This window comes from Gavia stellata, chromosome 23 (assembly GCF_030936135.1).
Source record: "Gavia stellata isolate bGavSte3 chromosome 23, bGavSte3.hap2, whole genome shotgun sequence".
Taxonomy (NCBI): Eukaryota; Metazoa; Chordata; class Aves; order Gaviiformes; family Gaviidae; genus Gavia; species Gavia stellata.
Window position 1 is genome coordinate 10,867,306 of NC_082616.1, and position 23,403 is coordinate 10,890,708.

Sequence of the window (23,403 nt, forward strand, 5' to 3'; positions counted from 1 at the left end):
TCACTACCTGATTTTCAAAGCTTTTTCTCTGATTTCCCCAGCCCTCAATTTCCCCGTTAGCTCAAAGAAAATACAGGCTGTGTTTGTCAGCTTGTTTCAAACAGGCACAACAAAGGAAAACCAGAAAGCAATAAACTGCAGTATGTTGCTCTGCTGGATTAATAACACGCTAAACAAAACAGCAACACTTTTTTTAGGGAACATTCCTGTCAATTAAAATACACAATTTTAAAATGCTGCAGTTGTTCACCATAATTCCTGTTCTCAAAGACCGCAGCAGAAACCTCTACTTCTGCATATTGCTGCCAAAATCCACCTATCCTCATAGCATATTTGAAGCACACTCAGATTTCTGAGTGGCCAAAACCATTGCTGGCTACACACCTCCAGAAACAATTTTCAGCAGGCCCTTCATAAACCTCTTCTGCTAATGAGCCTGTAAGAGAAAAAGGCTCTGGGCTGTAGCTCCTCCAAATCTTGGAGGCCACATGTATAAAGATCACCACTATTTAAAATCTGGAAAATTCAGTGGACTCTACTAGAAAATCATTGAGTACAAAGTACCTCCAGGCTTTCAGAAATTACTCTGGAAAAAACCCCAGCCAAAACCTGTCCTTCTCTCTGAACTGGAACTCCTTTTGTATACCAGGTTTTTCTTGAATTTGTATCTTGGTAAGATCTAGCCTGTAAGCTCTTGCAATATGGACCGCCCATGCCCGCCAAGACGGAACCGCTGTACTTAGGATGCCCTGAGACAAAGACTCTGATCAGAATCTCAGCTGTTGTAAACTGAATTCGCTCCATTAATGACCTATTAAATTAAACTGAGGATGAGAGCACATGAAAGAACAGGGTGGGTGGATGCTGTTGATTTACTTTCAGCAAATATTTGATGACATGATTAGGTAACATAGGTTTGTTCAATGGGTTTTAATTACATTTTGGTTGAAGGATTCCCTATTCTTCTACACGCTATGGAAGGGAGGAAACAAATAGTACTGGACTGTGAGTGACACAGATTTTACAAAAAAAAAGACCTAACGAAACAGCTCCCATCTTCTAATGAGATTTATAACTAAAACCATGCCATGCAGAGGGAAAATAAAAACCACAGATCTCAGCAAAAAGGTTTTTGAAAGATTTGGAAATGGGTTAAATGGTTTGAGATAAAATGTGATAATCCAACGGAAGGGGGAAGAAAGAGGGAAATGGAAAATGTTGGAAGTGCTTAAAAATAAAGTAGTGTGTGCCTGAGGGTCATGCCTGCCGTTTCACACTTAAACATACCGGGACTGGAAAAGGCAAGCAAGGATGCAAAAACCAAAAAAAGTGCCTGAAGCAACAGTGGAAATGAAAGAGATAAAACAAAAAGATGGAAAAGGACCAAAAGATCCGTAAAGGAAAGAATGAGGAAACAGAGGCAGAAAAGCCCACGTGAGAGGGAGCAGAAGGGCTCTGGTTCAGCCCTGCACCTCACGGCTTTGGTGCTGCACGCTGTGGAAGCCGGGAGCTCAGCTCCCTGCATCCAGCCTCCAGCCCCACTGACCCTTGCAGTTTGTACACTCAGAAAGCAGCATCCTTGGTAATACTTCCTTTCCCCTTCATTAAAAGGAAAAGCTAAATTACAAGAAGAAAGAATTAGAAGGGGGAAATGTCTGACAGTTCTCCATCTCTGGCTCTTGCTCCTTCCTCCCATGAAACAAAAGAAAACTGAAGCAATTTAAATTGGGTGCTTGCCAAGTGTATCTTTTGCAAATGCATGCACTGTCATTATATGACAGATGTCCACATTTCCATAACATTTCAGCTGAGCTTATCAGCCCTGAAATACTACTCCTACGAAAATTCAGGGATATCTTCAGTTAATTGACATGTGGATGCCAGATCCTGATCTTGCTTCCCCCAGCATAAGGCACGGACAACAGTTACGTACCACAGCAGGTCTGGGAGGATGCTCCTGTTTGCAGTTATCTGAAGTTACTCACTGACATAACAGATCTGTCACAGCCCAGGAAGTTGTAACTGGGCTTGAATCCATTGTTTGGTCCCTACATATTTTCTTAATTATGGCTGAGTATCTTCATTACAATATGCACAAATACTATGTTCTGGCTAGAGCACTGGCCATACTACCATGGTTTTGTTTTTTTCTATGTTAGCAGCAAAACTTGATCCACAGTGATGCTGTAGTTTCATGTACATTTTGAGGCAGCAGAAAACAGCGGCACTGCCAGAGCCCATACGCTGCAGAGAGCCTTCCTGCCCTAGCCCCACGGGGGAACTACTCTGACCTGAAATCCATCCAGCAAAACAGAAAAGTTCTCGCTCAAATCCTTTTGCCTCTATGCACTGCTGTCACGCAGCCTTACCTACATGAGCGTTTGAGAAGCACCAGCACAAGCTGCACACCCCTTGTCTCGGGCGCAGCCAGCACAGTTTGCCATTCTCAACAGAAGATCCAGCTGCATAGCATAAACCTTGGAAAGTACCTGCTTTCTTGCACAAAATTCCTATTTGTGGCCAGAAACTGAAAGGGTCTGGATCATATCTTGTTACATGATATCTGAGAGAAGGAAAAAAGGAACAACAACAACAGCAAAAAAAGAACAGCTAATTACAGCTCTCACCAGCACAGCAAACGTACAACCCATCTACGGCTTCTCATAACTCTTAAACCCACTACTACGCTATAAACTGCCACCAGAGCAACTGTGCAGCACAGGAAGAGACGTTAACAAGCTTAAGTGAATATGTGCATTTTTATACCTTTTCTATCACCTGATCAAACTAAAATATTGACTCAGTGGTGGTATTGCATTTCTTCCCCTGACAAAGAAGCCCTTCAGCACCGCAGAGTGAACTAAAACTCAGATTCCATTTGAACAGTAATGGCAGCACTTAAAACCATCTTCTCTGGAAATGTTCTTGCCACTAAATATTAATAAAACCTTTACATTAGAGATCTGTGGGGTTTTGAAAAGAAAACTAATACGTATGGAGGGAGACAAGCAAAGCAAAAGAACTGGAGAAGAGCCACACCTAAGTGATAGAGGAAAGGAGTGATTTATCTGAAGAGGATGTCAACAAATGCGACGGTGCATTTTCATGAGTGACACGTAAGCAGAAAAGGGGGAAAGAAAGGATATTGAAAGCAGAGAGGAAAAAGAAGAAAAGCATGGCAGGAGGAGAGAAAAAAGCCTCAGAAAGCAAGGCAAGGACTCTTCAGTAAAGACCTAGCAGAGACGTCATCCTCACGAGTGTGACTTGTCACCTCTCTCATGCTAAGCGCAGTCCTGCAACTCCCAAACCCTCCCAGTGCCCCAGTACGCCACCAGTGAGGTGCTATGCAAAAAGCAAAAGGCACTCTCTTACTGAAGCCCCGGTGAAATTTTAAGGCACAACACTGTAACTGAGTAAGAGCTGTGCCAAAAGCCTTCATCAGTTGTGGAGCTCATTGTATATTTTCAGCTGATTTGTCAAAAGCACTTGGTTTGGCTTAACGCCCAACAAGCTCCCATTCCTCCCATTAAATGGAATCGAACCAGTGCCAGGAGCTTAGGCATTTCCATCCTGTGTCCTTGTCTTCGTGACAGGGCCTGATCACTGCTGATAGCACGTCCAGGGTGTTACTCACAGGAACAACAAAACCTCAAACCGAAATCATGTAAATGTAACGCTGAGGTAATCGAATGCAAAGTCGGGATAAGCTTGGTGTCTATGTTTCCTTCCTCTCCCCAAAGCAATGGCTTTCTTCAGAAGGAAAGGTTAAGATATGGCAGGAAACGTGAACCTTTGTCAGTCATTATTTCTTAAAATAAAGTATCCAGAGATATTAAAAGATTTTTCAGAACTATACTACAGATCCTTGTGCCAACAAAATCAAACATAAGACAACCCTGACCTGTGTATTTAAAAATAAAAAGCAGTTTGTAGGCTTGCTTACCCAGTTCTTCCCCTTCAAAACCCCACAATCAGCATATTTTGTTACAATTACTTTTGCAACAGCTACGGGCTTAGGTGCTATTTTCACAAGCACTATTTTCTGGTTTTGGCACCCCATCTAAGATATTTTCAGTGAACTCAACACCCACAATGTGGGTGCGCTCCAGTCTTTCGCAAGGTCTGGTAACGCATTTCATGGGTCTCCACCTGAGCGCCTCAAACCCCACACAAATAAAACATATGGCCTCTTCTAAAGATTTTGCCCACAAAGAACATTCTGCACAATTTATCCCCCAGTGCCGTTCCAGACCCAAGACAAACCACAACAGTGTTTTTCAGGCAGGTTTGCTAACATTTGCCCTGAACACTGTTCTTGACAAGAAAATAATATTCTTTATCACCGAAGATCAATCTTTGTCTTTCCTATTGAAGACTGAATACTTGTTAATGAACAGACATTTAACTATTCTTGCTGTCCTTCTTTTCCAGATCAACAAATTAGGGTACAGAGAGCTTACATAAATTGCTCAAGGCCACCTAGCAAGTCAAGAGCTAAAGAAGAGCTATAGAGGCCCTTCCAATTGCCGTATTACAGGTGAGGAAAAAACCACCTCACTTTGCTTAAAATCTGCCTTAAGAAAGGAAACTGTTAACCTGGGGCTGAGATCTTCTAGCTAATCTTGGCTTATTCAAATGAATAAATCGGAGCCAGTGGATTTTACTTCTTACTACATTTCACTGCTGTCTTGGATTTTACATTGAAATAACAGTACTATGTTCAATAAAAAGCACTTTTCTTCTTCCGACCAATGCCTTCATTTAAACTAGTGTTTGATTTAAACAAAATGCGAATTCTTTTTTCTTCCGGTGGGCAACATCATTTGGAGACTTTATGGATTTTCCTAAGGATTACTTAACGAAATATAATAGAAATATGCACTGGTTTGTATGTGTATATATAAAATCATACAAGTGTCTTTGATTCATTCTTAACAAACTTCAAAATTTTTCATTCTTAAAAACATATTGGGGAAACCTTCAACTTCATATTTGCTTATTTATTCAATTTAATTTCAGTCTTGCGTTTACATATCTAATATATTCCTCAATATATTAAAACTAATAAAACCCAATTATTATTACCTAAAACATTTGCATTTTTCAAGCAAAATATTTTGGTTAACTATAAAATGTACTTGATATTTTAATAACAAGAAGCTCTCTGAATAAAACCAGAACATAAAGGGTCAGTTCACTGTGATTTTCAACCCTTAAATTAATTAACTATAAGTAGTGGCTTCCAGTGAATTTTTCTTAGCAAGGTATCAACACCTGCAAAGGAGAAAAATTAATGAAAGCATTGTCATACTCGTAAATAAATAACCCACTCAATCACGAGCAAGATGAACAAACAGATGCAATTGCCTTTGATTATCCCAGTGATCAGCCTGAGTGTTCAAATGCAGTAACGTCAAATGACAAGTAATACTGGTTTTATCTCAAGCACGAAGACTCGAGCGTTGCTGTCTAGCTGCCGGCTACTGTTCCCACCAACAGAAGTCACCCACCTGGGGCAGCATGCGATTTTCCTCCTCCAGCTGTCTTACTCTTGCCTCCAGCTGCCTAACATAGGACAAGGTTGATTCTAAAAAATCAAAAAGAAAAAAAAAACTCATATTATCCACAAAGATCTGCTTGTGTATACTAGTGTCAGAGCCTGTGCCACATTCTGACTTGTACTCACAGCAGATTGCCTCTCCCAAATGTCCATTAAACATTCAGCTCTGCTCCTCTCAAGGGCAGTGCAAATAATGCTGATACTGGAATTAATCCAATTCCTTGTTGCTTGTGATTCTAAACTGCTGCGCTTTAAGGTGGTCCCTTCTCAGACACAAGGTATCTTACAGAAAGGCAACACAGACTTGAGTTCTTCCAACCCATCCCCTAAGCTCCGTGAGCTTGTACTGTATTTTGGAAATACTCTACGAGAGTAATGCATCGTCCCATCAAGTCACCACTGAAAAGCCCAGAAAGAGAAGACAGTCTTCTGCAGGAAGACCCAGACAAAGAGGCCCCTCCACCATGGAGGTCTGCTGGTGCACACACAGCCTCCCTCCCAAGCCATGATCTTGCTTGTGGGGAATACAGCAGCTTGCCAGCGTGGAGGCTCAAGCCTCAGCCTCTGCTAGGAATCAGACGTGTTGTCACGGCTTGACCCTGTCCTAGAAACCAGATGTGTGTCCCCAGGGCCCTGAGAGGGTTTGGAGCCTGGTTGATAGCACGACAGCCCGGGGCGCAGCGCTGCTCACAGCGAGTGCTCCTCACCCCACGCACGCCAGGGCAGTGCCATACTAGGACATGCTCTCACAGCGCTGCTTTGCTATGCAGGCTTGGTCAAAGAGCAAAATCCTGCCCACTCTATTCACAAGTAACCTCACTGACCTTTATAGGATAATTTGGTTGATTATGGAGAATATGAGTCACTCCTAATATGCTCTGTTCCCAAGAACTTTAAGAAGAGCAGATCCATGATCCATCCCTAAAAACATCTGAGCTTTCTTATCACGCATTTCTTGGGTCGCACAGAACTTCTACTATTAAAGTCCTGTACCTAAGAGAAATACACGCCTGAGAAAGTAGCATTTGACTGTAAGAGAAAAGATATCTTCTCAGTCCAGAAACAGTGCCATGACTCTTGTACCTCCTTGTATATAGATGGAAGTCCACCACGTACTCACTCCTGACTCAGTGATCCACTCAGCTTTCTCTGAGATGTCAATTCCAGTAACATATTTGTACTCATACTACCACTGAATTAGTAAAATTATCTCTCTGATGATTAATGGTATGGAATCCATGGGTGTCGGGGCAGTACTGTCAGTTGATATAATCCCACAAAGCTGCATTGACAGAGCTGTTCACTGGTTTAAATTGACAGATGAATTTGTGCACCAGTTCCCCCTGACACCTAATCACCATGCCAGCCTGCCCATAAAATAAAGGTGATGGGAAATGAGGTGTCACTTACTGCTCTTATGAGACTGTGATAGGCTAAACTATGCACGCACAGATAGTGCATGGGAATTTACACAACATGAAGTAATTTGTCAAAAATGATTAATACACAGCAAGGCACTGGATTAAAAATAGCATTGTACAATAAAAGGGAAAGAGGTAATCTGAGGTTCTGTGCGCTCTGCTGCATAAGGATTTTCATAGCTAGTGATGGGTGCATCTCTGGAGAGTCACTAAGCCTAGCTCAAATGAGCACTTGGAAGATGAACAGCTTATTAAATTAACTATACGTGACAGTGTCCCTCCCATCAAATCAGCTTCCTTCCCAGCAGCAGCACTTTTGGGAGGAGCCGCAGAAGCTCCCTCACCATTACGGCCATTACCATAGGCAATATCTCCCAGCACATCTCATCTCTTCTCTTTGTTGTTTTCTATATAAGATGGTTTATGTGGAGCCATCTTTTTGGAGAGACTGAAGTAGGCGCTTTCTTTGGCACTAGCTGTCTCTAAATTCACTGGTTACAAGTCAACTTCTATGGCAGCTTGAGCTCAGACTTCATGCTCAAGTCTGACTTCCCAGCTGTGCCCACCAGCCCACTTCAACCAAGCTCCCTTCTGGATTCTCCTCAACTCTGGGTCTCCTGTAATTTTCTGGTTTTCCATTTATTAGCTCCTCATGCAGTGCATAGCTCTTGGCAAAGTTTGCCTCTCAGTTTTATTTCTTCACTTGCACGTTGGGAGTGCAAGTGACTAGTGACAGGACTAGAGGAAATGGCCTCAAGTTGCGCCAGGGGAGGTTCAGGCTGGATATTAGGAAAAAGTTCTTTACTGAGAGAGTAGTGAAACGTTGGAATAGGCTGCCCAGGGAGGTGGTAGAGTCACCCTCCCTGGAGATATTCAAGGAGCGTGTGGATGTGGCATTGTGGGATGTAGCTTGATGGACATGGTGCTGTGTGGTGTTGGGTGGGTTGTGGCTTGTTGTTGTTGTTGTGTGGCGTGGGTTTTGTGGTTTTTCTTTTTGTGGTTTTTTTTGGGGTTGTTTTTTTTTTTTTTTTTTTCAGGTTGGACTCGATGATCTTACAGGTCTTTTCCAACCATACTGATTCTGTGATTCTGTGAGTCCAGAGCTGAGATCTCTGCTCCTTCAAATCTCGCAACTCTGCTGTCAGTTCACAACTTTCCAATGCCAGTTCAGACCAGCTGAGGAGTCGGTCTGAAATCTCTGTGCCTGTTAACCCTTCTAAAACATGAAACGTTTATTTAAATCTGCTTTTGTAATCTGATTAAAATGGAAAATTAGGTCATCTACCAAAGGCTTGATCCAGCAAATCCTTATTTATGTGAGTCTTCTTGACACATAGACTAGATGCATATATATTTCAGTATCTGTTAATATATTTATGCTGTGATGCTATGAGCTTAGAGGAAAAAATGAGCAGAAAAGCCAGTCAAGGACGTAAGAGATGGAAGAATTGAAAACGCAGAAAGTTAAACACTGTCACCAGCAACATCAATAGCAAACTTCAAAAAAAAAAAGTTGCATCTTAAAAGTATTTATGAGAAGGACTATATGATCCATCTATTCTTAATCAGCCTGGAGACCAGTAAAGAGCTCTAAATAAAGAACAAATCTTAAAATTGCCACCCAGAAAATGGTTACTTGATACCACTCCCATTGTCATTCCAGGCAAATTTTCTCAAGACAATTAAGCAATTTAAAACTGAAGCAGAACGAACTTAAGATAGTAATGCTTCAGCTTCAGTATCTGAGCTGAAAACAAACATCTCCCAAAGGAAAACCAGTACAGAAACTTAGCATCACTTCCCTGACATTACTGTTGTCTTATAATAAAGCTTTTAATAAGATGCTACAGTATGTCAGAAACATAACCTGCGCAAACAAGATGATCCTCAGCTGATGTCATTAGTCATAAAACCTTTTTGTGTTTTATCCTTCCCCAAACAGATTTATCTAACATTGCTCATTTTCACAGAGCTGCAAGTACACAGAAAAGCCCTCCCTTATTTGCAGAATCTTAAACTTGAGTTGTAGACTGCTTACAGATAAACTTCCAAACACAAATCTGCCGAGCTGCTTCTGCCCAGCACACAACCAGGGAAAAACAGCATCTCTATTAACACCATAAAAGCTCAACTACTGTGTTCTGGGTAACAGCTCAGAAACCATTAACTACGTTGAGATCAAATGCATACTCACATAAAAACAGACAAACAATTAGATGTGGGCCCACATCTAAACAAGATCTGACCACAGAGACATGACACTGCAGTAGCCAAACTACCAGTTTCATCACCTGCGGGCTTCTTGGTTACGTTATTTCCGCTCCTTCCCATCTTCCTTTGCTAGGCACTTCTACGGGAGCAACAATTTTGAACAATTCCCATTCTCAGGAATGGATCCTTACCAAATGAGCTTCCCTGTTTGAGCTTCCCAGGCTCTTAGCATCATTAAAAATGTGATCACTGTGTGGTGCTTCATTCCAGGGCTGAAACTAAAATTATTCTCCAAATTATTAGAGACACAGTAGTATCTTGCTTTTAGGGCAATTCAGTGACAATCCACCCTTTCTCCACATCTGTCACTCTAACATGTTATTAGAGAACATCAATATTTACATAGCTCGCTCTTTCTTTTGACATCCACACTCTTGAAGCTAGTAGATATTTTAGGGTTATGTCAAACCTTATCAGATGCTTACATTGCTGCCAAAGGCATACTTGTGCCTAGGCTTTATCTGTTTTTGTGTGACTGTGCCTGATCTCAGTCTATCAAGTAATTAATAATGTTCTTTAAGCTAGATTATCCTCTGCTATTTTAGAATGGTTGAGGATGTCACGTTAAATTCTGATTCTTTCCTTTTTTTTTCTGGGTTTGTTTTTATTGCAGAGACTGGAGGGTTACAACTCACAGGCAACTGTGGGATTGCACTGGAGAACTACTTAAAGACTGAGGTCCTCTACTTGTCTACTAGCTCCCTGCAAAGCAAATAGATCAGAACCCCACAGAAAGCAAAAACTCAAGGGTTCAACCTACACTTCTACTTGTTCAAATGAGCTTGAGTAACAAGCACAATACGGCAAGTGGAAGGGAATTTACCTAGCGATCAGAGGAGTATTTGAGGTAAAGAAAGAGTAGGCAATGCAACACCTCTAGTACTGATATAAACTCAGCAAGTAATGCACAAGAAGTGCTTTAACTCAATGACTGAAATTCCATTTTTCTGCATTCTTAAAAAACACTGATTCCAAATTGTAATAGCTGTCTGCAAAAATTGAGCACGGGGATTCCACAGACCTCCTTTTGACTAACTTTAAAGGATAAACCCATCACTGCAAAAGACTCTACTTGCTTCATGGGAGTTAAAAAAAAATATAAATGTATAGAATCTTTTAACTTTGGAGAAAACTGGTAATACAGTGGAGGAGCAAAGCAGACATCCCAGAGGAAGTAGAGCAAAATCCTCCAAGCTGAAAATACTTAGAACGCTGGAGGTATCAGGAGAAAAGAGTAATACTGTTTGCCTTGATCCCTAGCTGTTAACATATGGCCAGCATGAAGAGAAGATGCTACACTGGACAGAAGGCTGCTCTGAAGCAGCAGCAGCAGCCGGTCCTTACATCCTCAAGGCCAGAAAACGGAAAAACACGGTTTCATCATAATGCAAAGATCACCTCAGTTCTGTTAACATCAACATTTTCTGCTTCCACTGGCTCAGCTCTATTTGGTATTCACTTTCCTAAAGGAGGTCACCAGAACCTGGAGAGCTGTCACATCCCAATACACACATTTTAAACACTTACGGTATAAATGAGGGAACTGCCAACAATTTACCTCAGCAAAGAGTTTAGCATGTTATGTGTAGTGATACTTTGATGCATGGCAATGAAGGTTCAGTTAAGGTATATTCAACTTCAGCGGGGAAAGTAATTTGTTACGCTGCTTTTCCTGCACTGTGTTGGCAGGAATATAATAACTGCATATCAAATCAGATTTTGGTCATTCAAATCCACATCCAGCATCCCGCAATGAAAACTAAATAATCCTTCAATAAATGGAAGATGAAAAACAAGGCTATGCAAGGGCTACTTTAAGCCCTCCTGTAATTAAGTGCCAGCTCCATACGTTTATGACAGGGTTTCTGTGCTAACTTGGGAGCAGATTCAATGACACGCAAACTATCTCCCTGTCTATAACTCCAAGTCATCTGATTTAATTACTTCAATATTAATATTCATGACTAAAACATGTTATTATGGCAATCCATCCCCTTTCAGCTACCTTGTTTGAATATAAGAAAAAAAAATCACACTGTTGGATTTACACTAACGCAAGTTTACACCACCTGCATCTCTCAACTGGTGAGGCTGCTCAGTGTTTACACTGGCAGCGTCCAGCCTCCCAGCGGCAGGATTAGACGACCTCTGAAGGTCATTTTTAGCCCTGTCTTCTACGATTTTCTATCATGGTTGCACATCTTACGTAACGCTCCTATTGAATAAGTGCTGGAGAACTTCTTATTAAAGTGTAGCCGAATTCCCCCGTAACGCTGCGACATTAGGATTAGTGCTATCATGCAGACAGAAAGACACCTGCCTAAGGCAAAATTGTATTAAGCTCACCAAAATGTTTAGGAGCTATTTACCACTAAAGCGCATATTCTCGGAAAGTTTTCGGACAGCGAACACCACAGCATTAGCATTAAGATAGGGTTTGCATTTCTCAATATTGCTGTTGCCCAAAATCCTCCCGCCCCAAGCTGAGATGTCTTGTGATTACAGATCCATCACTTCTTGACTTCTCCCTGTAATTAAAAATACAATTAACTAAGCTTAGCTAGTTCACCGAGTATTTCAAAATTGAATCCTAGCAAAGGGAAAAACTTACATATGCTAATTCAAACATCCAGAATGCAACGTTACCCCTGCCACTGAGTTTTATTTCTCAGGCAACGTGTGCCATGTTTCCCCTTTTCAGCACACATTACACACAGACATGTGCTAATTACTGTATCTCTGTAATGAGATGCTTTTAACCAGATTTCATACAAAAAGTGTTTTCTCAGTTGCAGCAGCTTTTAATCACAAATTATCTATTTATTAATAGAAAAAATACTTCTCATTGCCTTGAGGCAGCCCTAGCCATGCCTTCAACGATTCATCGATGCCGCCTGACTCAGATTGCCAATGTGTTTGCATTTGTCTGGATTTAAGTGTCACTTTGATGCTGTAGATGATGCGGTTGCAGCGAGTGGGTCCAGGCTGACCAGGCTGCCGTGCACATGCTTCCCCGTGGCGAGGGGCAGGCACCGCTCTGCTGCAGCAGCACCCGGGGGTTTTGCTCTTGCTGAGGTCACCCAAGGAATGCCCCAGGTCACCCAATTGCTGCCTGTGACACAATCTACTAAGAAGATAGGGTTGGTTTCCACTTAAAAACTTTATTGATTTAGGCTGGCACTTGTTGGAGGTTTTGTTGCGTTTTTAGTGACAAAATTTCCAGTTGTATTCATCTACAAAAAAGCTCTAGTTTAAAAAACTCTCATAAAGAAAGCAATTCAACTACAGGAGTACCTAAAAATGATACCAGATGTCAGACGAGGTTAAGGTTTTGTTTCCTACTTCTCTGAAGCTATCCATAGCACTCTTGCTAATAGCTGGATAACACTGTCACACTAATGGTCTGCTGTAACACTAACCTTGGTTTGTTTGGGTTTTTTTGGTGCTAGAAGTGACAACAGCAAAGCTTTTCTTGCTGGCCTGCTTGATACCTGTTAGCTCCACTTCAGCCTGTGCTAAAATGCATTTGCCACGTTATTGATGAAAACTGAGAAAATCAAATCCATTATGCTATTGCTAAAACCCTTCCCACTGGTTGTTAGCTTGTTCTGGTATTGATTTTTGTGTGTTTCACGATTGGTAAAATCCTTATCGATTCCACTTACTTAACTGCTTGGGTTTGTCCCGATGCCACTGCACTCATTTGCTCATCAGGAGTGTCCCCCAACTGCAGGCACATCCCCCCAGACTGGAAGCACAGCCCGAGAGGAGGGGGTGTTCAGTAGACTCCTGTGCAAAATTAAATGAAAGATTGGAAAAGGCCAGCCTGAGAATAGCTTTGCTTAGGGAAGGGAGGTAGATGAGGGCACTGGCTCAGAGGGATAAATAAGGGAGGGTCTCACTACAGGTACATAGAAAGAAATCTACAAAAAGACATTTTGACCTTACACTAGTGCCTCCTGATAACGTTGATTTGCATCTGTTAAGCGGTCCCTTGCTGAAAAGGCCCCGGGTTCCCTGCAAACATATGGCCAGCGTGAAACCACGCACGCCTTCATGGCCCCATGCATCCAGAGAGCCACCTCCAGCTTCTCCCAGTTCTGCTGTGCCCATGTCAAATGACCATTTGTGGTACAATGAAATGAAAAAACAATAAATGAAAATATAAAGCTTCCCGGCAACAGCAATATTAAGGCAAAAAGCAGAGGACGAGAGGGTCAAACTGACTGGGGTGCCAAATACATGCACTGAAGGTCCCTTAGCATCCCCACAACTCCCCACAGATACTCACGGCCACCTTTCTTATCACGTAGAATTATATTTTTCAGGCTCAAATCATCAGATGTTGAAGAAACATAATGTAGGAGAGTTAGTTTGGTTGAGAATTTTAGTATTGGTACAGCAGGCTCTAGTTAATAATTATATTGGCTTCCACCTGGAAGTCTGCAATGTAGGCCAAGACTGAAAACGATGTCTACAGGAATTCTGAATCAGATCAAACCTATGAATCATTTTTATGCTCATCTACTGCCTCGTTAGGGGGCAGTTATCCAACCCGTAAACTCCCTTTTCACAGGTTACTATTTGTGTAATTCAAAACCAAATTCAAACGATGCTCCTGAGAGAGCAGAAATAGAAGCTTGCACATTACTTAAGCCACTGAACAACAGCACGCACACTTTTTCTTGCTCCAACTACAACAGAGATGCCAAAACCCAAAACAAAGATCGATAGCCACATGAATATGTGGAGGAACAACCAACCCACACTCTTCCTCCTTGGTAAGGCATGTCCTTGTTCAAGTTAAACCAACAGTTCAAATTCTGCATTTATGTGGGGCAAGTTTGGATGAAGAGGAAAAGGCTGGAGAGGATCCCATAGCTGCGTACACCATTAAATAAACTGGTCACCACGGACTGCAAGTATACGGCAGCAGACTGCATCCTACTGTCTACAGGCTGCAGACCACGGCACACAGCAAGTTGTGTCAGGGAGTCCTTTCCTGACCCCTTACACCTCTCCCGGGTCAGAGAGGCCTCCAGTGAGGTAGTCTCACCTGGAAGAACCTGGACAACCATCTGATCACAGCTTCAAGAGATATTTGGGCTGCAGGCAGTGCCACAAAAGCAAGAGAGGCAGTAAGGCTACTCTCTGAGGCTCTGTTTCCAGCTCCTTGGCTCAGTTCTGATCCTGCCGCCACTCTGTTTCCTGCAATAGAAGCATCCCGCAGCGAACTGCGGTGTGCAGACAGCAGCACGAAACCTTGTGTAAGCCCTGCCAGAGAGCCAGCATGGCGATGGTATCTCCTGTGTGCAGAACAATGGCGGCACACCTGGTCCTCGGAGGAAAAGTATCACGTAATAATAACCCAAGATGACAGTAGGATTTAATACAGCTGTGAGCCTCTGCTGTCTCAGGGGTACAGAAAAAGCTGCTGAGAGGGTCAGGAGTCTTCTACATTCACTCTTAAACTCAGATGTGCAAACTGACACTTGTCATGTCAAAGATCAGGAAAAATGCAACCAACCACTCACAGCACTGTTTGGGACACTCCTTCACTGCATTATACAGCCCTAACACAACCGCTTTTTCAAACTTTTTGTGGCTTCTCTTACTTCCAAGTGTTCTAAACCACTTCCGCAATACAGTAATCTGGATGGCAGAACGGCTTTCATTATGCAGCACGCTGGACAAAAAGAGTAGCATTTACATTTCGTAAACACAGGAGGGATAATAACTGTCTCAACCAAATGAAGAAATCAATTCCTTAACCAATGTCAGAGAGGAGAAGGAAGAGGAAAGAAGCAGCAAGCCGAATGCCAAGATGCTAAATTTAGATCAGCTCTTATTCCCGCTCCGCAAGTATCCGTAGACAAAGAACCTTCACATTCTGAGTCGCCGCCGCAGCTCATGCAACCTAAAATTCAGAATTAAAGCACACGTCCCAAACACCAAGTAAAGTTACAGTGGCAATCAGTTCTGCACAAACACAGCAAAGTATATCAAGCTACATGAATTAACCAGGTGAATTAAGAGACTAATATCCCAGATGTTCTTACTGCTTACATCATCTCCCAACTAAATGTGAAACTAAAAATACAAGATGTTTTAAATGGTTCTGCCATTTGATCTGAATCAGCACTCAAACAACAGAATAGAAATTCTCCTACATCCAGGTGCTTCATTCACACACATCTTGCAGATACCCACAACAAACATTATGGCCCTTCATCGAGAAAACTGAGTCAGTACATGGCCTGTATGCCATAAAGGAGAGAAGAAATTCAATGTATTTATTTCTAATAGAAGACCTCAGAGTCTTTTCACAATACTGTGGTTATGAAATAAACGTACCTCAGTATTTTATGAATGACAATGAGGAGTCGATAAGGGACATCATTATTCAAATACACATACAAGATAAACGTATTTGGTAAATAGTGATGAACTGCAGAGATGTGTCTCTGTCATGCTTTAAGTCCTTACTTTAATTGTCAACCACAGAATGGAAAAGAAAAAGGAAAAAAATTATTTGGGCTTATTGCCAGAGCTGTAAACATTTCCAAGAATGTCTTACTAGCTGTGTTAAAAGCTCTGCCAATATACAATTTCATACTGGAATAATGAGTCATACTTTCTAATGAGCACGAGATCTGATTTTGCTTTTCAGACCTGTCCATCAGTCTCCCCCCCAGCTACACACCCCTGCCTCAGGCACGAGACATGCCAGGTAGCACTCGACAGGAAGGCATCACAGATCCTGCAGCTACACACAGCGCCTGCCAACCCGATGGGAGAGCTGGACCGCAGCGCTGAGTGGAAGGAGAGGGCAAAGGGGGACGCCCGTGCCTCTCGCCTCTAGAAACAAAGGCATCAAAACATCCAGCATTTCCAGGTGGCTGCAGGCATCCTCTGGCCCAGGCCAGGCTGCCTGCGTGGCCGAGATCTCCATCCAAGCAGCCGGTCCCTGCAGCAAGGAGCACTTGGCAGCAGTGTGGCATCTCCTCCCAGAGGCAGAGCATCACAAGAGACACCAACTACAGGAGGTCACCACCGCAGCACCGGGACACTCCGCCCACCCAAAAAGAAATGGGAGAACATGCTCCCCAAAATCCTGAGTGCCTTACTACACCACGGATATTTACTGGGAAATACAATGGGGAAAACTACAAAACCAGCAGGTCTCCAAGGGAAAGAGAAGCTAGATTTATACAATTATCCACCTCTACAGATGAGCGGTGAGGAGCACTCCCATGATCGGGCAAGAGCAGAAGCTGGGAAACTGCCAGAGGAAGACAGGCTCATGTGTGCAAACACAGTGAAGATTTAAAATTATCAGGATGAAAGGGGTTTTTGGATTAATTTCTCTACACAGAGTGATTAAGATGTAGGACAGGCTATTAAATGTAGTAAAAGATGTTGCAAGATTAAATATGTCCTCAAGACTGAAACCACCCTCTTGCTTCCCACAGCCCATTAAAGAGCCATCATATAAAAACGCCTTCCTGTCCCTATTGAACCTGGTCACATTTGAAGCAGGAAAGATGATCATTTTGTAAAACTACTCCACCAGCAATCTCAGCACAAAACCTAATTCTGAGGAAAAATTAACTATCCATTTCATACTGGCAGCTACACGATAGCAGAGGAGAAGGCTGTCTGCATAGCCTCCATCTCTTCTGTAAGTTTTTGGGCTGATTGTGGAAAGGAGTAATAAAAAGAAGTATTCAAATGACATGGCTTTTAAGCCAAAAATCTGTCAGTGCAAGTATGTCACTATCTGTAGGTACTCAAGTCTCCAACAGTCTGTCTGCCAGGCCACGTAACACAAGAGCCTGGGCTGCTTCCTCCTCAGCTGCAGTATCCATGTCTCCAGACAAAACCCCTGGGAGGGGAAAGCCCCAAGAGGGATCTCAGGGATCAGGAATCAGTCTAAATATCCAGCTCCAGCTGAAATCAGCACCTTACTAAACTACTTCAGCACTTTGGAAACCTCTACAGATGTCTCCTGCACGTTCTAGATATCTCAAACAAACCTGACCTCAGGGGCATAGAGATGCCTGTACCAGAGCAGACCAGGCACCCACCTAACGCAGGATCCAGCCCCAGCTTCACCTCTTTATTTCCTTAACTTCTGGAGATCTGACCCACTATCTCTGGGGTCCCAATATGATGCTGAGATTATTTGATTATTCCAGTGAGACTCTCAGCAGCCATTGCTTCTTCAGAACCACAGCCGGGGCGTGACTGCCAGGCAGAGGGGACTTGGGTGCTGCATGCCAAACCCTGCCGCATTGCATTTTTAGGCATCCAAGCTCTCCCAGGGACAGCGTTTAGGCACGTTTTGCACACTTCCCCATTCACATGGTCAGATAGATGGTTGTTTCTACCCTGAGCCCACATTTTTCCTGCCCTGTTGCCTTTCCTGCCTTCCCCGAGATCTCTACGGCTGCGTCCTACACTGCTGCTGCCGCTGGGCCTTAGAGCTAGGACTGCATTTTATTTTGTGAGAGTATACAGATATAAAACCACATCATTAAGTGATTTAGAACAATAACACTTGTGAGGCATATGTGGGAACCTATGTTTTATCAGGGCTTCAGAGGAAACCAGATGCACTACATAAACACAGTTTTCTGTTTTTTCACTCCCTTTTCACAGTTATTTTACTGCAATCATGATATGCTGCTATTACGTTAACATGATGCTGATTAAGACACTAATAATTTAAAAGTAATCTCAAACACAGGTAACAAAGCATAGCACATATCATTACTGATAGGCTGCACTATACACATTTATCTGCTTTAAAGCTATCAACAACTGTGTAACAATATACCTCCCAGACCCAGCAAATGGTGGCTGAGCCCTTTGTGCTCTCTTTCCCTTTCTGCTAGTTGTGTATCTGTAATGTCTTTGTAGCAAAACCAGCGCAGATTTCCTAGGTCAGCATGTTCGATAACCGGCTGCCCATTTCCTGGTCAGCATAACCGGTTTCTCCAGTGATCCCGTATAGGTTGCATAGGTCCCGGGACAGCAGATGTGGCAGTTCCCTTAGGATGCTACTGCCTGTCCTGCTGGCAGCCCCTCCACTGATGTGGCTTTTTACCAGTACTAGTGAAGCTAATCCTTGGGCTTTAATATGATGTGATCATCTTCCTAATCAAAGAGGTTAATGAAGTGCTAAAAATTTAGGAGAAAGATTCAAATATATCTCCAGGCAGCCCTAAATAGAGGGCAGTAAGTCTTCTGCAGAACTGCCCGTACACCTTGTTGCTAACATTGCCATCAACCACCCAGCCAGGCCATTTCTGAATCGGCACTTCTCGCTCAGAGCTGTCTCTTAAACACATGAAACGATGCCACACTGCTGTTGGCTGCCCCTGCACCTTCTCCTTTTATGTTTCAAGTACCATTTAATTCAACAGGGATGAAACCAGTCAAATATAGGAAGTACTCTAGAACCTGAAAATGGTAAATAAACAGTTGCAATAATTCTGCAAGTTTTTAAATCATCTGCATTCATCTGCGGGGATATAGTACTTCATTCAGTTGCACAAGGGGCTTCGATATCCAGACAAAACTTCTGAATGATTCACGGAGCAGTGAAACTTGAGAGCTCTCACAGCTGCTTATCTACATCATCGGAACAAAACAAATATTTTAAACAAGGTCTCCTCTGTTTATTTCCTGGTTACTTCACTAATGGGAAAGCAATTTACGTATTTCCTCTCCCTAAGCATATAAATAATTAAGAAAGGCTTTTGGTTACAAAGGCTGTTGGAAACTGTCATGTCCTTCATGCTGAGGTTTACACGGAGCAGTTCATCACTAGCCCTTCCACCCCGGCACAAGGAGAGGGGCTGCGCGACCTCCCGAGGCCCCGTTCTTGCCCCATTCAGCATCAGGCCCCTCTTACGTGACACGCTGCACACAAAAATAATGAGACAGACCTCAAAAAGCCAGACTGCACATGTTTGTGTGCGCACGTGCATGTGAGGTGAGAGTCTTTTTATTCGCTACCTGCCTTAGAGTTATTAGGATTTCATTCCGGCCCCATTCTGAAGGCTTTTTTTATAGGATTACAAGGACTAAAAATCTGTTCCTTCAGCAGGCAAAAAGACAGAGGAGACATTTTTGCTCCTTAGCTGAGCATTTCCTGAGCAGGTGGTACAGTACAGTCAGAGTCATCATGCCTATCTGATTAACACTAATACTAAAACTGAAATAGAATAATGTTGTGAAATATAAGAAATTCTAGAAAAATAAAAAATACCAACATTTTACTCTCCCAGCAGCTGCAAAGTAGGACTGTATCTCCTGAGACTTTCTAGAATGAAGACAAAAAAGACATAATTATTCCCAGAGTTCTGGGCAATGAAAGACATACGTGACTGTAACTACAAACTGAAGGAAAACTACAAGTAAAACAGTCGGGGGGGAATTACAAATCCAACTATATTACATACATACGACCACTACAATTCATGTTAAAAAGACAACAGAACCAGACTGCCTACTATTTTATTACACAGGGATGAGCTCAGATACTATAGTGCTGAGGGCAAGGGAAGTAGAATAAGTGTATAAATGAGCTGTCAGGGTAGCTGCTGTAACAAAATGCAGACAGCATCCTGAAATTTCTGAAGAAAACTGAGAAATATAGACAGCCTCAGAGGTTTAAGGCTAGAAAAATGCCATTAAAACAATGCAGTCTGGCTTCCTGCCCTGCGGAGACAAAGGAATTTTGAGAATAATTCCAGGAATGCCTGGTTTCCTTTTCGCTGCTGGAAGTGGATACGGTCAAAAGAAGTCTGGGGGCTTTTTCCTCTACAGAAAATTTTGGCAAAAATAGAAAAACAACTGGATCAAAATTGAGTTTATGAACATTTTTTCATGTGACTTAGGACATAAACATAAGATCTGTAGTCATAAGTTATTGCAGGAGGGTTATATTCTCCATTTCAGTGGGTTTTGTGAAGCCTGACAAGCAGTTCCAATCCATCTGCATTACTTCCTGCCATTCACTGGGACAACCCTGCTTTCATGTTCACCTATGGAAACAGCAGAACAAAACCTGTATCACTTACCCTCTGTCACTTCATTTACATCATGTTGTGCACAAGAGGGAAACGCGTCCACCCCAGCTGGCAAACCACCCGCCCGAAGAGATCCCGCGATGCTTCCTCCATGCAGGGGTACTGGGATAGGTACCATAGCACCAAGATTTGTCACGCTCCAGCTAAGTGTTGCCAGAGTCCATAAATACAGTGAGAAACCTTACACAGAAGATGGCCCCCAGCAACCCACTGGTATTTCCTAGATGGAAACAACGATCTGGCCTCCACCGGAGTTCACCAGAGAACTGTCCTTAGCTCCTCTCTGGCAGAAGCTGGGGCTTACAGTTCAGGGGCAGGCTTTGTGCCACTGGTCGTGGAGAAGGCAAGGTTTTGCAAAAGACTGTTGGTCACAAACTCAACAGATACTTCCAGTCTTAACAAAGACTAAAAGAAAAATCTCAAAGCGTGGGATTGGAGAGTATAAAGAATCTCCTTTCCTCCCATTCTTCTAATAGCAGCAATTACGACATACTGACTCCAGAAACAGTTGACACACAAAACAACTTCTTCCTGGAAACGTGCCATAGCTCCGGAAAATTACAAGTTTGCCTTTCCTGTAGCATAAACACATTTCAATGAAGCTCTGCAACAACAGCAGCAGCAGCGGAATTATCAGGCAGAGCAGCCGTGAGCCGCCAGCTCAGCCGGGCCAGCCTCACTTTCCAAGGAAAACGGCATTTTCTCAGACAGCTGAGATAACCTTTGCTTGAGCACTCGGGATCCAGTGCTGGCAGGAACTGAACTCTTCCAGCGGAGTGGCAAGTTCCATCATTTCTTACCAGACAAACAGAATTTGGTAGACCAAAGCACTTGGGCAGCAAATGAAGCTAGAAGAGTAGTAATGGGAACTGTCTGCTTTGTTTGACATGTTTGCTGGGGTTTGGGTCAGTTTTTTGTTTTGTTTTGGTTGGTTGGTTTGGTTTTTTGTCCCACTGTTAAAAACAGGCAGAAGGAAAAAAAAGCATTTAAAGCATCGCTAAACCACTTCATAGGCTGGAAAGCGGTAGCGAGTTGACATTTTTTGCACCCCAGTCTCCTCCTGTTCCCACACCTGCTTGTTACAAGCAGGTCTGTGGATAAAGTCGTTCCACTTCAATGATTCACAATATTCCTAGGTTTCATTTTCACTCTTTGTTAAGGGAATGCTTGCAGGGGCAGCCGACATAGTTGGCTGAGTTTTGCTGAGAGTATTTGTTATATCACGACCGGCGGCCTGGCTCCACCGAGACCACGCAGGAACAATTTATAGGACAGCAAAAAAAAGCGCTACGGTCGCAGAATACATGTGGTGACTAGAGGGGGTTATTAAAAGGCCACAGGCTTTTTCTAGTTTGACTAAAGTATTTCCTTTAGTAAATGATACAAGGATGTTATGAAGAGTTAACTTTACTGAACAGAGCGCCAAGCTGGCATTTGATACTGGAGATGGGCAGAAGGATTTGGTTCCTGTATTCCCCACAAAGGGAACTGTTACCTGCTCTTACGACAGGCAGAGAGCGCTCTTGATATCACTGCTTTTGGGTTTGGTTTGTTTTGGTTTTCTATAAACTAACTCAAATAGCTCTAAGAGGCAAACTCTGGTGTTCTCAGTAATACCCGCACTCCCAGGAACCCTGACTCCGAGGGCTGCTTCTCATGATCAGAGAAAAAGGAAAAGGCCAAGATCCAACACAGCGTAATACCAGGCTTACCCAGGTGTAGGACTTTGGTAACCATGGTGGAGGCTGTAAGTAAAAAAGAATTAGAGCTGCCTGGCCAACGTTGTAATGAAACATTTATCATTGTCACCTAAACATGAAGAGTGTTATCTAAAAGTCACCTAAACGTGACTGAATGCTGTTGCAGTTGAGGGCACCCCTTCCAGCTGAATGGAGAAGAGGCACAACATGCAGCAACACCGTTTCCTCCAAGACTGATCTGCCCCTGAGCTTCGACTGGTTTTGACCTCACACAAAAACTTCAACCATGGACACCAAATACAGTGACAATCTTGCGACCAGGACACTGCTCCAGGGCAATAAACGATCAAAGACCACCCTTTTATTTCAGACTGGTCACTGAACAGACACCAGCTTTCCTTACAAGAAACACCAGTAACAAAAAGAGCCTTTTGTCAACTTCCAGATTTGCTTGTTGATTACCATCCTTACCAAGGACATTCTCTATTTTGATGAAAATACCTATACTCGTGTTAAGCACGAACATGCAAGTCATTGCTCTGTCTTAGAAGACTACAAGATTAAAGGGTCAGGTCTCAAAAGGATTGGATCTTTTGGTTAGAAAAAGATTACAGGATAGACTCACCCTTAGATTTGAAGCTTTCAAAATGAAAAAGAGAAAGAGAGGGAGGCAGAGTCAGAGAAAGGAAACTTGACCTCAATTTGAACTAACAAGTCAGACAAATCTCTGACTGTGGGAGTCAGAGGAACACAGACCTGTTTGGAAAAGTAAAATCAGAGGAAGTAAGTAATAATCAGTAAACTTCTTTTCAGAAAAATCACCTTATCTTTACTGCCATATTCTCAACATGAACACAATGTTTCTTCTGTTATGGTAAAGAATTCCTTGGAAACTTAAAAAGAAATTTTTTTTTTTTTCTAGACAGTTTTCTTCCTCCTCTTCTTTCCATTACCTCCAAAGAAAGTCTACAATCCCTTGAGCATCAAAGCATTTGCCACTGAACATGTTACATGTTGGCAATAGCCAATTTTGTTTCAGAAACGCTCACTATGCAATGTCAATTCCTACTTTTCTCTACTAGCTCTTGTCAAAGACCAAATAATATCCACGGCTGGTGCCACCTAACCAGTTTCTTTCCTCAGCTAGCAACTACGTACATTTCAGAAGCATAAAATGAATATATTTTAAAATAAGTTGGAAGAGTTTTTTGTTGAAAGCTCTTATGACTGCACACTTGTTAAGTACCATACTTAAGTACTGCCAAAAGCAACATTTTACTCTGTTTTATTAAAAATACCTGTGTTAGCACCTAAGATATTTAACAACTCTAGTCAACAGTGTCAAAAACAGA

At 42.6% G+C, this 23,403-nt stretch overlaps 1 protein-coding gene across 2 annotated transcripts in view; it reads right to left on the reverse strand.

The window, feature by feature from the left end:
• CCDC85A (coiled-coil domain containing 85A) overlaps positions 1 to 23,403 on the reverse strand; it is a 79,344-nt gene that overhangs the window by 11,300 nt on the left and 44,641 nt on the right. For both annotated transcript variants that reach the window (XM_059828522.1, XM_009813271.2), the window contains exon 3: positions 5,511 to 5,587. In XM_059828522.1, coding sequence (XP_059684505.1) covers positions 5,511 to 5,587 — 77 coding nt within the window. The remainder of the gene's footprint in view (positions 1 to 5,510; positions 5,588 to 23,403) is intronic.